The sequence below is a fragment of the Chenopodium album genome, chromosome 9 (genome assembly GCF_948465745.1).
Source record: "Chenopodium album chromosome 9, dcCheAlbu1.1, whole genome shotgun sequence".
In the NCBI taxonomy this organism is placed as follows: Eukaryota; Viridiplantae; Streptophyta; class Magnoliopsida; order Caryophyllales; family Amaranthaceae; genus Chenopodium; species Chenopodium album.
This window is the reverse complement of record NC_137842.1, coordinates 69,026,947-69,039,904: the sequence shown is the minus strand read 5'-3', so window position 1 is coordinate 69,039,904 and position 12,958 is coordinate 69,026,947. Positions and strand designations below refer to the sequence as shown.

Genomic DNA, 12,958 nt, shown 5'->3' with positions numbered 1-12,958 from the left:
CTCCTCGAATCGATACAACTTTCTCTTCTTTTTTTTCTTTTGCTTTGGGACGGCTTCTTGAATACAAAGAAGGAGAGGGAGGTGATCGGACTTCCTCTTCGTGAGATGGGTGACAAAAGACCCTTGAAAAGCATCTCTCCAAGCTCGGTTTGCAAGGAACCTATCAAGCCTCTCCTGTATATTTTTTTTCCCCACCCCTATTGTTCGACCAAGTAAAATCATGACCAAGAAAGCCAAGATCCTCCAACTGGCAAAACCCAACAGCATCACGCAAGATATTTGCCTCCTCCATATCAAACGGCCTCCCACCCTGCTTTTCACTCGAATGAAACATTAAATTCAAGTCACCCCCGCAAAGCCAAGGATTGTCATTCCCCTCTTTTAACGTCCTTAGAAGCTGCCCAGTTTTCCATTTATTTTCTTCATCCGGATACCCATATACACCAGAAAAACGCCACTCCCCATGAGTGATCGAACGAACCATAGTATCAATGTGGTTTGCCGAGAAAGAATTAATACTGACCTTAATGCTACTGTTCCAAAGAAAGGCCAACCCTCCTCTTCTCCTTCTCCCTTCCCCTTCACATTCAACAATAAAACAAGAGCTGAATTTTATTTTATTTTTGATTTTTTCCATCTCGACCTTCTTCAACTTCGTCTCCATGAGAAACAACAATTGGGGGCATTCAAGAAAAATTATGCGCTTCAAAGCATTGATTGCAGTGGTGCTCCCCAACCCCCTGCAATTCCAAGACAATATGTAACTCATTTATCACAAAGAGCCCTTTTGGTGGGGCTCGCCACACTCACAGCAGCAATAGAAGTAACACGTTTCTTTTTTCCTCTATCTGTCGAACCAGCCATCAAACCTTCACTCTCCTTCACCACATTTTCAAGGTTTCGTTTTTCTCCTAACAACACAATGCCTTCACACATACTATGATCATTGTCTCTAGGTATTCTCTTCCACCCTTTCTCCACCTTCCCACCTCCTCTCGCCACTTCCTCAGCACCACACCTCCCCTTTTTACTCTCTTCCCGCTCAGCATGGCTTTCAAAAACAAAGATTTCAGAGCCCTCTTCTGTCGAAGTATTACTCACCAGCAAAACAACATTCTTTCCCGTATCATCACAGAGACTAACATCACTGAGTTTATCAGACATATCAAGAACACGAGCAACATCATCAGCACTAGGGGATTTCTTCTTCGGTTTAGTCACAAAGAGCGTTTTAGCACTTTTCATACGGTCTAAGCCCAGCCCCTCCTCAGTCACACCCATCGAGTACTTCCAAGGCGAGGCTTTCATCCAAGCCCCATACGAAGTCACTGGATTTTCAGCATCCCTAAACTCCTCACAATCCTTCATACCATGCCCCATTAAACCACAGCAATAACAGAATAAGGGAGGCTTTTCATACTTGACTTCAAAAAATTCTTCAATCCCTCCTCTTAATTTTAATTTAACATGCTTAGTCAAGGGCTGTCTCACATCCACAAGAACTCTGAGTCGAATGGATTTATCAATCCCTACTCTAGCATCATTATCCAACTTCACAAAGACTCCTAACTTGTTACCAATTTTTTCCACATTACTCACATTTAATCTCCCCTTAAGAGGAAGATTATATACTCTAATCCACATGGGTAAATGAAAGAGTTGAATGTCAGAGGGTTTTACCGAATCAATCGTCTCACCAAGGATGATAGCATGTCTATCGAAGTGCCACGGTTGATCTTCAAGAACTCTACTTTTGTCACGCCAATGATAAAACTAGAACAAGAACAAGTTCTTATCAATGCTGGTAATGTCCACTCCATGCTTTGGCTGCCACACTCCTTTCATCGTGTTAATGAAGGCATTGACATTAACCGTCCTATTAGTCCATATCTTCCCCACCAAGGCAAGTTCGACCCTCGCATCCTCATCCTCTTCACCTTCGACAACCCAATCAATTGCTTCATTATCCTCCTCATGATGATTATTATTATTTGTCTTATGAGTTTCGCCTGCAACCCTTGCAAGGGTTGAAATTGGATTTGTAACCTCTCCAGAAATTGTGATCGAATTATTTTTGTCTCCCATGATTGAGAGAAAAACAAGACAAGATTATGAAAAAATAAACACAAATCAATAATCCTCGACCTGAAATCGAGAAGAACCTTGAAAAAACAGGAAACCCTAGTCAAGGGGACTAGAACAAAACCCTCCCAAGGAAAAACCTAGAGGGAACTCAACTTGTCATATAATACCTACCATGATACTTATTTCCATTTTGACAACACATTTAATCTAATCATACTCAATTTTTTTTTTTCAACATATATTTTATATACTATAAATATTTTAGTTACAAATATACTAACATAGTTTAAAATTAAGGTATTGACATATATCATCATCTAAGATTATCATAATAATATTATAATTTTTTTTCCTCCGACTTCAAATTTATTTTAATTAAAATAGGAACAACAATTTTGGTAGGATAATTTGTATAAATCTTACAAATATACATAACGTTTATAAGACCAGCTTAACAAAATCATTTTATTATATTATACTCCTCCATTTTTTTATAAGTTATGGTTGGATTTGCACATTTGTTGAGACACAACTTTGACCATCAACATCTTTAATTAGAGACTATTATTTTGTTACAAATATTTTTTTTTGGATAAATTTGTTGAATTAACACCATTCTTTATAAATTTTGTTGTAAAGTTTAATTATGACCGTGCATGGCACGGGATTTAACCTAGTTGTGACTCTAGATACTTGTACTGAAAATTTGAAAGGTCACAAAGGTCACAGGCCACAACGAATAGAAGTATACTCTATGACTAACATGAACATGAAGCAAACTTGTATTTTCTCTAAAAAGAACAATTTAACTGCGAGCCTAATGTAAATTATTATTCCGAGAGTTGCCAGCAAAGGCTACAAGTAAGGAGAAGGTTTTTTGGGTTGGTATTTGCGGGTTAGACATTTTGAGAATGAGGGGGAAAAAGACAAAAGGTAAGGGACCCTCACCCTCAAAGTGTCTCTTATGGGATTGAACCCCCAACCTCAAGATTGAAAAATACAATCCTTACCACTAGACTAAACTTAGCTCGATAGCTTTAACATTGGTAATATAATTTTGTTTGTGTGCCTAATGACTAATCCATATTGTATTCCGTAGTTTTGTCCAAATATGTGTATACGACTATACGAGTATGTCCTGAAAATAAATTATTTAAAGAAAAAAAATAAATTATTTAAAGAAAAAAAAAAATTATTTAAAGAAAAAAAAAAAAAATTAAAAACTAGTTTAGCGAACCCAACCACAAAAGTGTTGAAGTCTTCCTACTTGAAAATTCAAGTCTACCAAGCTCCCCAGCGGTAGATCACAGTATTCATCATCCTCCAAAGCTTGATGAAGAAGCTTTGATCAATTCATCATAACTCCCATCTTCAATCTTCCTTAACAATTCTTTAAAATGCCCAGATTTTCTTGTGATTTCAGATGGCTTCTTCTTGTTGCTGCCGTCGCATTTATCTACATCCAGGTAATAATAAGCAATTTCAGTGTTCTTTGATTATTATTTTCCTTTAATCTTCACTTCTTGAAAACCCTAATTTCACCTTTTAAGTAATTAATTGATTACATTTTCATCGATTTTAGTGTTCGGTAGTCGTTTAATTAGTGATATTCTGTTTCTTATGAAATTTTATTTTGTGGGATCCCTTTAATTTGCCTATTGTGTTGAGTAGTTAGGATGAATTTAGTTTGATTGTATGTACTGATATGGAATGGAAATGATTAAGGAGAATTAGTTTAGTGTGGTGGAATTTGTTGCTTCAAGCTAAGAAGGGGATTTAATGGTCAGAATTATTAGTTTATGTTTCGATTTTCAGAGAAATTGCATATTAAATTTTGAAAATGTTGATAATTATGTTCCTATGATTGAAGTGTAGTTGGATAAATGCCAGTGTAAGGTGAGGTATACCAGTATAGCCGGCAATGATTAGGGTTTAAGGTTTAAATTTATAGACGCGACTATTGTAAAATTAGTAACACTTTAAATGTGTATGGGGTTTACTTCTTTTGTGATGATGATCCCATATTAGAGATACTTAGTCAATGTCGTCAAGGGCTTCAAGTTCTGGTGTGAAAGTAGGTTTATGTTTGAGTTTGCTTGGTGATTTATGTTTTTTCTGCATTCTATATATTAAACTTTGTAAGAGCATATTGTCACATACTAAATGTTATTGCTGTTGATAAACTACTTCTTATAATAATTGTGGAGTGTTAATGTATTGCTTCTTTGGTGTTATTTCTTTTATTTTAGATGCGGCTGTTTGCTACGCAATCGAAGTATGCTGATCGCCTGGCTGCTGCGGTATGTGGACATTGTTTAAATTTCATGATGCTCTTGTGTTAGTGATGGAATGCTTATGATTTATAATTTTTTTTTTTTTAATAATTTTGAATTATCTTGACATGTTGACTTCGTGATACTTGTTATACCATTTTATTTTTTTGGGTGTGTTTATTCAGTTAGTTCTCTCTCTACTTCCTCTTTTATCTTGTGGTGGCATTATCTGGCAGAAATTTGGAACTTTAGCTTCTGTTTGACCAATCAATTTCCTCAAGTTTTTAAAGGCAATGCTTAGAAATTGAGTATAATTTTGTGTCGGTAATAGTGATGAAAGCCTTTGTTTTTATTCTAGAGGCATAAGGAAAATTTAGTGGTATTACCATTGCTAAATTGTTGCCATCGAGGCTAGATATATAAAGGCTTCCATTAAGAATAGGGCTTGGGAATTCTGCTTTATGTGTTGATCACACTGTCCATCTCTGAAATAGCATAGCTGATATCTTAGGGTATTAGATTACTAATTAAAAATAGGTTACGAGTCATACAACTTAATATTAATTATGGCAGTTAGAGCAATTGACATAGAGATCTTTAAGAAGCTAGAATATTTATAGGAATCCACTTTTAGAAGTTCTCAATTTTAATTATTGTCAATATTTGTACATTTTAGCATGTATGGAAATGCATCATGTCACTGCATGGTGACTCTTTAGTTTTTATGGTATGCCGGTGTTGAAACCTTCTTTATTCTCTGTACAGTTCTTGATATATAGTTTAAATGTAGAATGAACCTACTAGGAAAGATACATTTGGATCACATCAGTGTTACTTGCACGTTTTTACCCTATTTTTCCCTTCGTTTTCAGGTGGAGGCCGAAAATTATTGTACAAGACAGACACGGTTATATATTGATCAAATAAGCATGCAACAAGGACAGATTGTGGCATTAAAAGGTGTGTTATTTTTATAATGTAGTCTTCTTTAAGTTTCAGTCACCTCCTTTTGACTGCATATTGTCTATGGTATCCCGTATCCTCACTATTCTTAAGTGCTACTAGCCAGGAGTCAATTGATTTTTTGTTCAACGCCATCGTTTTGTCATAAATTTAGATTCTTGTAGGGGAATAAAAAAGTAAGACTAAATCTGTTTCAACTTTTAATAGCCTTAAAGCAGTGATATCAAACTGGATATCAATTTAATTGGTGCTAAGCATATAGAACAGTATGTTTGGAAATCCAAGGACTCTGCATTGGCAAAGTAAAAACTGTGAAGAAAGGGTTCGATACCGAATTGTTTTCGTAAATTCCACACCCCTTGTAACACTGTCATCATAAACGAATTTTGATCTGTCATCCTTGCTCATTTTCTTCAATGTATGTTAAAGCTGCATGATAGTGCTTAGTTTCCTCCAAGTCCATAGGTTGTTTAACTATAGGGATAGGGGAAGGTAAACATGTTGAGAGTAGGCTATTGGCCCCCATTACATAGGTTCTCCATAATCTTACCGGTTTAAGTTTTATGTTGTAGAAGGGACTGATTGCCATATTATGCCCATGAGCTGTCCATTTGAACTTGATATTTAGTGTATATATGTTTTTTGATTTGTGCTCGTGTGTGTGTGTGTGTGTGTTTTTGCGGCTATTAAGGATGAGGGAGAGTCAGCTATGATGGTTAGGGCATGTGAAATGTTACCTGGAGGATGCTTTGATTAGGAATTTAAAGGGTTGGTAGTCTTGGGGCAATGTGGATTATAAAGAAGTCAAGGGTGTCGTAAGTGTACTTGGATAATGGGATTTAAAAAGGATGTGAAGAAATTGGGATTGCAAGAGGATGTGGGCAAAATAGAAGCAATTGGAGGATGGGTAAATGGATATATATTCTTGTTTCATCCTTCGAAAAAGGTTTTTATTTTGTTTGGTGTTGTTTATGCTTTTTTATTTTATTAAAGCTATTTGTTCTGCAAGGTTACTTGTAATGAAAAACTTATCTGATGTACATATTTCATTTTTTAATTTTGCTACACGGAAGAGTCAATATTGCAGGGATATACTTAGAGCAGCATATACTCTATCATAGCCTTCATTGGGGCTCTTGAGAAGCATAAGATGTGAATTTATGAACCAATTACTTGTGCTAAGATATGAACAATTACTTTCTTTGTTGGTTGCTTCAATTGCCAAAGCTAATTTTTCTGGTTTTATTTTTATTTTTATTTATTTTTTATATCAGATGAGAAAAGGCGCAGAGATGAAGAAACAACCCAGCTGAGAGCTCTTGTCCGAGATCTTGAGAGTATGTACTTATTACTGATATTGCCATTTCCTGCTATCATGTACTCTGTAGTTATTTCCTTTTCTGCATTGGGAATTTTTTGCCTTCTTAATCTGAATTTTTTAGTGCATATGTAATGAATAGTGTCTAGGTTCTAGCAATTGGTTTTAGCTCTTGTGTTATGTTGCGAATAAGCTTGATGGTGTTTGAGTCCTTAAGATAAAAGTTCATATTGCTCCCTCCTCCTATTTTGTTCTTGTAACTTTTGAAGCATGGAACATAAAAACTAAAGGATAGAATTTGATACCCTTAATTTTATCAATATGTTTTCTGGATGATTTATAATTTCTGATGCCTCATGTCCGAGAAAATGTCTAATGACTTTGCAGGAAAAGGTCTTCAACGATTGAATGGGAAACTAGAGGTTGAAATCAAGTGGAGCAATCACTTATATTCCATTTTCAGATGTATTCATTGAGTACTTGATCAAGTTTCTCTTCTTGTCTGCTGAATCCATTAGGTGCCAGTGGCAGCAGTTGTGGTGATGGCCTGCAATCGCGCTGATTACTTGGAAAGAACTGTCAATTCTATTTTGAAGTATGTCTATTGTAAAATTTAGGTCTTATGTTCAAGTTTGCCTTTTGAAATCAGCTGTCTTGATTCTGATTTTGTGTTTTTCAATAGGCTTAAGTGTTTATATATGCTGACTAGAGCACTATCTTTTCAGATATCATGGTTCTGTTGCATCAAAGTACCCACTTTTTATATCCCAGGTAAACATCCGGGTTAGGGAAATTCCCTGTTTCTCATGGTGAGAAACGAAATTTGTTTCTCATGGGGGCATTTTCGTGAATAAATCAACAACTTTTTCATTATTGTGGGCTCCACAGTTGAATAAAGTTGTTGGTTTATTTACGAAAATGCCATGTGAGAAACAAAATTTGTTTCTCACCATGAGAAACTGGGGCATCCTCTCCGGGTTATCTGTTGGGGCGCTGATTTTTGTAGTATATTATATTCCGATTTTAAGAAAACTTAAAATGTAATATTGGTATTGCTATCAGGATGGACCAGACTCAAAAGTCAAAAGTAAGGCATTGACTTTCAATCAAATAACGTATATGCAGGTATTGTATTTATGGATGCATCTCCTTAATTGTGAATTTATTGATCATTAGTACATATTGGTTTTGATTGTCAGTTAGATGTTTTATATGGAGTTTCTCACCTGCTCCTTGTGAGTTAGATTTATTTTTATCATCTTCCATTCTTTCCTATACATATTTGAGACATGTACACAACCACGTATTTGGAAGGACTAGTTTTATCCTCACTCTCAACTTCCTCCCTTTCGAAGTAGTTGCAAATTGCAATATATTGATTTTCAAGTTAGCCATGCGTAACTTTGATCATTAAATTTTATAATTAACTACTATAAAAAAAATATAAAATGATAATTTATTGAAAATGTACATTGTGATAAACCAATAACCTTGTACATGATTTATGTTTCCATATATTAGTAGAAAAATATGGTCTACGTACGACAAATGAATTGTGTCAAAAGTCAAAATGGTGCAACTATTTTGAAAGAGGTGATAATATTTTGTGCTTTCCCATGATTCCAGTACCCCATGATCAGGGAATTGTCCAAACTCCAAAGGTTTTCTGTTAAAGGTTTTTGATTTGAACCTTTCTGTATTAGCGACCAATTGACTGTGTGAAAGTGGATTCATCTTTTTCTGGAATGGCTGCATTCATTTGGTTTAAAATTGCAAAGATTGTTAGATTTGATTATATAAATGACAAACCGAGAAAGTAGCTTTTAATCCTAAAGTTATACTCCCTCACTCCTGGGGTACTGTATAGCTTACTCTTTTAATAAGTGCATGTGTTTTTCCATGAATAAAGAAAGTGGCTTTTAATCCTAAAGTTATACTTCATCAATGCTTTTATTTATTTATTTTTATTCATTGCAGCATCTGGATTATGAAGCCATTCGTACAGAGAGACCTGGAGAATTGATTGCATACTATAAAATTGCACGTAAGGACAGGTTGATATATTATTATTTTTTTAATCTTTAATAAACCTATTTCATCATCTTGAATGAGTTGCTTCTTCTAGGTCATTACAAGTGGGCACTGGACAAGTTGTTCTACAAGCACAATTTCAGCAAAGTGATCATTCTTGAAGGTACTTAATACTTTATCTTGCTGTCACATGATTGCATCCATATTCCTGTGTCTTCCCATTAGTATATGTTATTAAAAATTGGCCTTTTGTGCTTAAGTTCACCTTTATGGTCAAATGCAGATGACATGGAGATTGCCCCTGATTTTTTTGAGTATTTTGAGGCTGCAGCAGGTTTACTTGACAGAGATAGGTGTGTCTCTCATGTTCATCGTATTTAATGTTTATAATTTGCAAAAAGCTAACTTCTGTATTGAAGGATTAGTCTGATAATTGAAGTTTAGTTACTTGGGATCCTTTTTCTGCAGACCTTCTTAAACTGCTGATGTTATGTATTGTGCTGCTTGTTTGTGAAACTGTTCAATCATAGGTCAATCATGGCTGTTTCCTCCTGGAATGATAATGGACAAAAGCAGTTTGTGCATGACCCTTGTAAGTTTTTTATTCCTTATTCCTGAAATGACGTACTCATGATACTTATTTTGCTCTGTCAAACCTGCTGGAGTCTGGATGTGCTTATAGCCTTATACCTAAAGCAGACCGATTCTACAATACCTATGGATCCATACCTTTTCATTAATCTGTAAAACTTATGTGGCTTTTCTCTAAGCCTATAAATTGACCTATTTAATTGAAGAAAAAGGTCTAGGTAAGTCAGAATTTATGCAGCTTTACTCATATCAAGGCTTATCAGGTCAAAGGTCTTTCCTTTATTTGGTTATAAGATGAATGAAAGCACTTTTCACATCATACCTAATCCACATTATTATTTCATGCAATGTTTATTCCTGTTTGAATGTGAGTTAAGTAACTCATCTCAAGGTTTTTGTTCGTTGTATACATGGTAATCTAACATCTGTATCTAACCATCCATTATGATACGTTGTTTGTTAATTTTTTTGTCACTTAATTCTTGTTGTAATTATTGTTGTTGCATGTTTGATTTATTTTATTTATTTTCCCTCATCTATGCACAGACCTGTATCATCAATCTTATCTGTGATGTTATGCAGATGTACTTTATCGATCTGATTTCTTTCCTGGGCTTGGATGGATGTTATCGAAAGATACATGGGATGAATTATCCCCAAAGTGGCCCAAGGCATATCCTTCACATTTTTTTTCTTTTCATCTTGTATATGTTCTGGTGCTGATTGATCCATGTACAAGTTTTTCCTTGACAAAAACTCTACTTACTGGGATGATTGGTTGAGACTGAAAGAGAATCACAAGGGTCGACAATTTATAAGACCAGAAGTTTGCAGAACGTATAATTTTGGCGAGCATGTATGATCTAGCCCTACCATTTTTATGCTTTAAACTTGATATGCATTTGAAAATTTAACTTTCAGCAAAGCTAAACTTTCATGATACACATTATTGTAGCATCTATAAGTACATTCAGAAACTGGGTATTTTGAAGTTACATATGTGGTCATGTTATTCATCCGTTGGCTCTCCTGCATAGATTATATTTGTCATTTAGAAAGTTTGCTGTTTTATGCTTTGATTCTCTGAATGGATTCCACACTGCTTATCAAAAAGCTTTAAATGATTTCTGTGCAGGGTTCCAGTCTAGGGCAGTTTTTCAGCCAATACCTTGAGCCAATTAAGCTCAATGATGTGGATGTGAGTGCCAGTTTTCTTCAGTGTTAAAATGATTGTCAGACCCCCTCCCCCCCTAAATTTATGAACTTTCTTTATCTTTCAATTGTCCTTATCCCTGTGGTCTTTACTTCTGCTAGGTTAAGTGGAAGTCAATGGATTTAAGCTACCTGATGGAGGTTAGTAACATTGGAACCTTTCTACAAGCATACATGTCAAATTGTGAAGGCATAATTGTTATTTAAATTTACAGCATATTTAGCTGTTCAGATTATATGTCTGATAACTTATTGGTGCTGTACTGCTGTATATAGACATATAGTTCATTAATCTCATAGTTTAAACGTAACAATCTAAACAAATTAACCACACACAATATCTGTTGACTTAATATCTCTAGAGTCAAATTGAATACTGAATATCGTGCATTTGAGTTCTTGGCTCAGAGTAGATTTTGCAACTTTTGATTAAGCCTGCTGTTGGTTCAGTTATCGTAATAATGTCATTTATTGATGTTCAGGACAACTATATAGAATACTTTGCCAGCCTTGTGAAAAAGGCTAAACCAATATATGGTGCTGATGCTGTAGTGAAGGCCAATGGTGTAGATGGTGATGTACGCATTAAGTACGAGGATCAGCCAGAGTTTGAAAGCATTGCCAGACAGTTTGGTATTTTTGAAGAATGGAAGGTATATTTTACATCCATAGATTATTATGACCCCTTGTCTAATCTCTTCAAGCCTTTAATTGGCTTAATATTGAAATTCAATTCAGGGTCATGCCTTGGTCTCGTATTCACATTAAAGATGACTCTTTATTACATGAACTATTATATGTTAAAATTCTTGTTCTTTATCTCTCTATTTTTTTTAAAAAAATTTGTTTGCTTTCAAGAATTCATTTGATTTTTGGTTTAAATAATGGACTAAGGGCTCATTAAATTGCATGTCCTTTAATATTCTTGGATAGAGTCAATAGAAAAAAATATATAAATAATAATAAATAAATTAAAAAAAAAAAAAAGAAAAACCACAGCAAGAGCAAGGCTTTAGACATAATTCAGGCCCCAGTGGAAGTTTGTGATATGGTTGATAGTCTTGTTTGCTTCAAGTTACTACTGTAGGCCCCGGGATATTTGGTGGAAAAATACAGTTTGCTCCCACTTCACTTTATTGAGTCTTATTTGCTTCAATGCCCTTGGTTTGCACCAAAACCCTGACATTGTACACTTACGGAGTAGTAGCTTTGCATTTTTGATCTATAATCAGTAGTAGCTTTGCATTTTGGACCTAGAATCAGTAGTAGCTTTACATTTTGGACCTAGAATCAGTAGCATCGTAAAATTAGGATGCTTGTACATGACCTAATCTTTTTGTTGGATCAGGATGGTGTTCCCAGGGCAGCATACAAGGGAGTAGTAGTTTTCAGATATCAGAGTTCAAAGCGTGTCTTCCTTGTTGGCCCAGATTCCCTAAAGCAACTTGGAATAGAGACATCCTGAATTTATACAGGTAAGAACTTTCAAAGCAATTTACGATTCTTCAGCTCCTCTTCCCCCCTCTGCTTCCTCCTATTTTGTAGATCTCGAAGGAGATGAACTTGAATGGATTTTGCTGGCAGCAAAATTTGGAAATGCCTGAAAGATGGGGCCTTGTGGGTGAATCATGTTGTTGATTTGGTACATCTTTCAAACGTGTGTAATTATTTTTTCTGTGATGGCATAGGTGAATCTCCTGTCACACTAATCAGACGAAGGGTTTTGGAAAAATTCCACTTATAGAACATGATTGAAGGGTCTGTGAATGTCTACAGTGCTGTTTCAAGGTCTGCCAATGCTCAAGCTTCATTGTTCAGACTCTGTGCTACTGTTCAACAGACGCAACCTAAGTTAGACCCAAGCAACTCCTAAGATTTGTAGGTGTCTTGGATAGTTGTATATTGGGCTGTAATCATGATAAGTTGGAGCCCTGGAGATAGTGATATAGTAGGTCTTAATTTGTAGAGCCTTCTTGTAATGCTGCTACCCTAAATTTTGGACTGGCTTAATATCATAGTATCATACCATGAGAGACAATTATTGATGTGACAAGAATATTAGTGTAGTTTCATTCTCAACTGAAAATTTGGTTTACCTTTGTTCCTAGTATTCTAAAAATATGTACACAATTGAGATACAGAGTAAATGAACTAGGAACTACTTATTCATTATTACATTGATAATCTGATATTCATATTTAACATAGTAATAGTTATAGTTCAATTTTACATTTTTCTATGAGTAACCAGTTTGTATAGTTGCTTTTTTGGTTGTACAAAAAAAAAAAATGTGTAGATTTGATAAAATCATAAAACACTTTATATTGATGATCCTTTTTATTTATTTATTTATTATTATTTTTTTTTTAACATCTGCTTCATAATTAGTTCAATAATAATGCTTACAAGTATAATCCCAGTTTTGAACAATATTTATCAACTAATCCCAACTTTGAGTTAAATCATAATTATGTCAACTTTAGCA

General features: G+C 34.9%; 1 protein-coding gene across 1 annotated transcript; it reads left to right on the top strand.

The window, feature by feature from the left end:
* Positions 1–3,323: 3,323 nt before the first annotated feature.
* Positions 3,324–12,552, top strand: LOC145559005 (alpha-1,3-mannosyl-glycoprotein 2-beta-N-acetylglucosaminyltransferase-like). The gene is made up of 19 exons (XM_081620394.1): positions 3,324–3,551; positions 4,335–4,385; positions 5,231–5,318; positions 6,596–6,658; positions 7,027–7,061; positions 7,158–7,234; positions 7,365–7,410; positions 7,702–7,764; positions 8,617–8,683; positions 8,765–8,833; positions 8,954–9,023; positions 9,201–9,262; positions 9,844–9,934; positions 10,024–10,117; positions 10,397–10,459; positions 10,576–10,614; positions 10,956–11,126; positions 11,822–11,948; positions 12,162–12,552. Exons 1-18 carry the CDS (start codon positions 3,483–3,485, stop codon positions 11,936–11,938), a joined length of 1,335 nt encoding a protein of 444 aa, XP_081476520.1. The 5' UTR covers positions 3,324–3,482; the 3' UTR covers positions 11,939–11,948; positions 12,162–12,552.
* The last annotated feature ends 406 nt before the right edge of the window (positions 12,553–12,958 follow it).

Excerpts from the sequence above, each read along its gene's own strand:
- LOC145559005 (XM_081620394.1), top strand. The coding sequence starts at position 3,483 with ATGCCCAGATTTTCTTGTGATTTCAGATGGCTTCTTCTTGTTGCTGCC. Across the intron at positions 7,062-7,157 it reads GATTGAATGGGAAACTAGAG|GTGCCAGTGGCAGCAGTTGT; the intron begins GTTGAAATCAAG and ends TGAATCCATTAG. Across the intron at positions 8,684-8,764 it reads TGCATACTATAAAATTGCAC|GTCATTACAAGTGGGCACTG; the intron begins GTAAGGACAGGT and ends TGCTTCTTCTAG.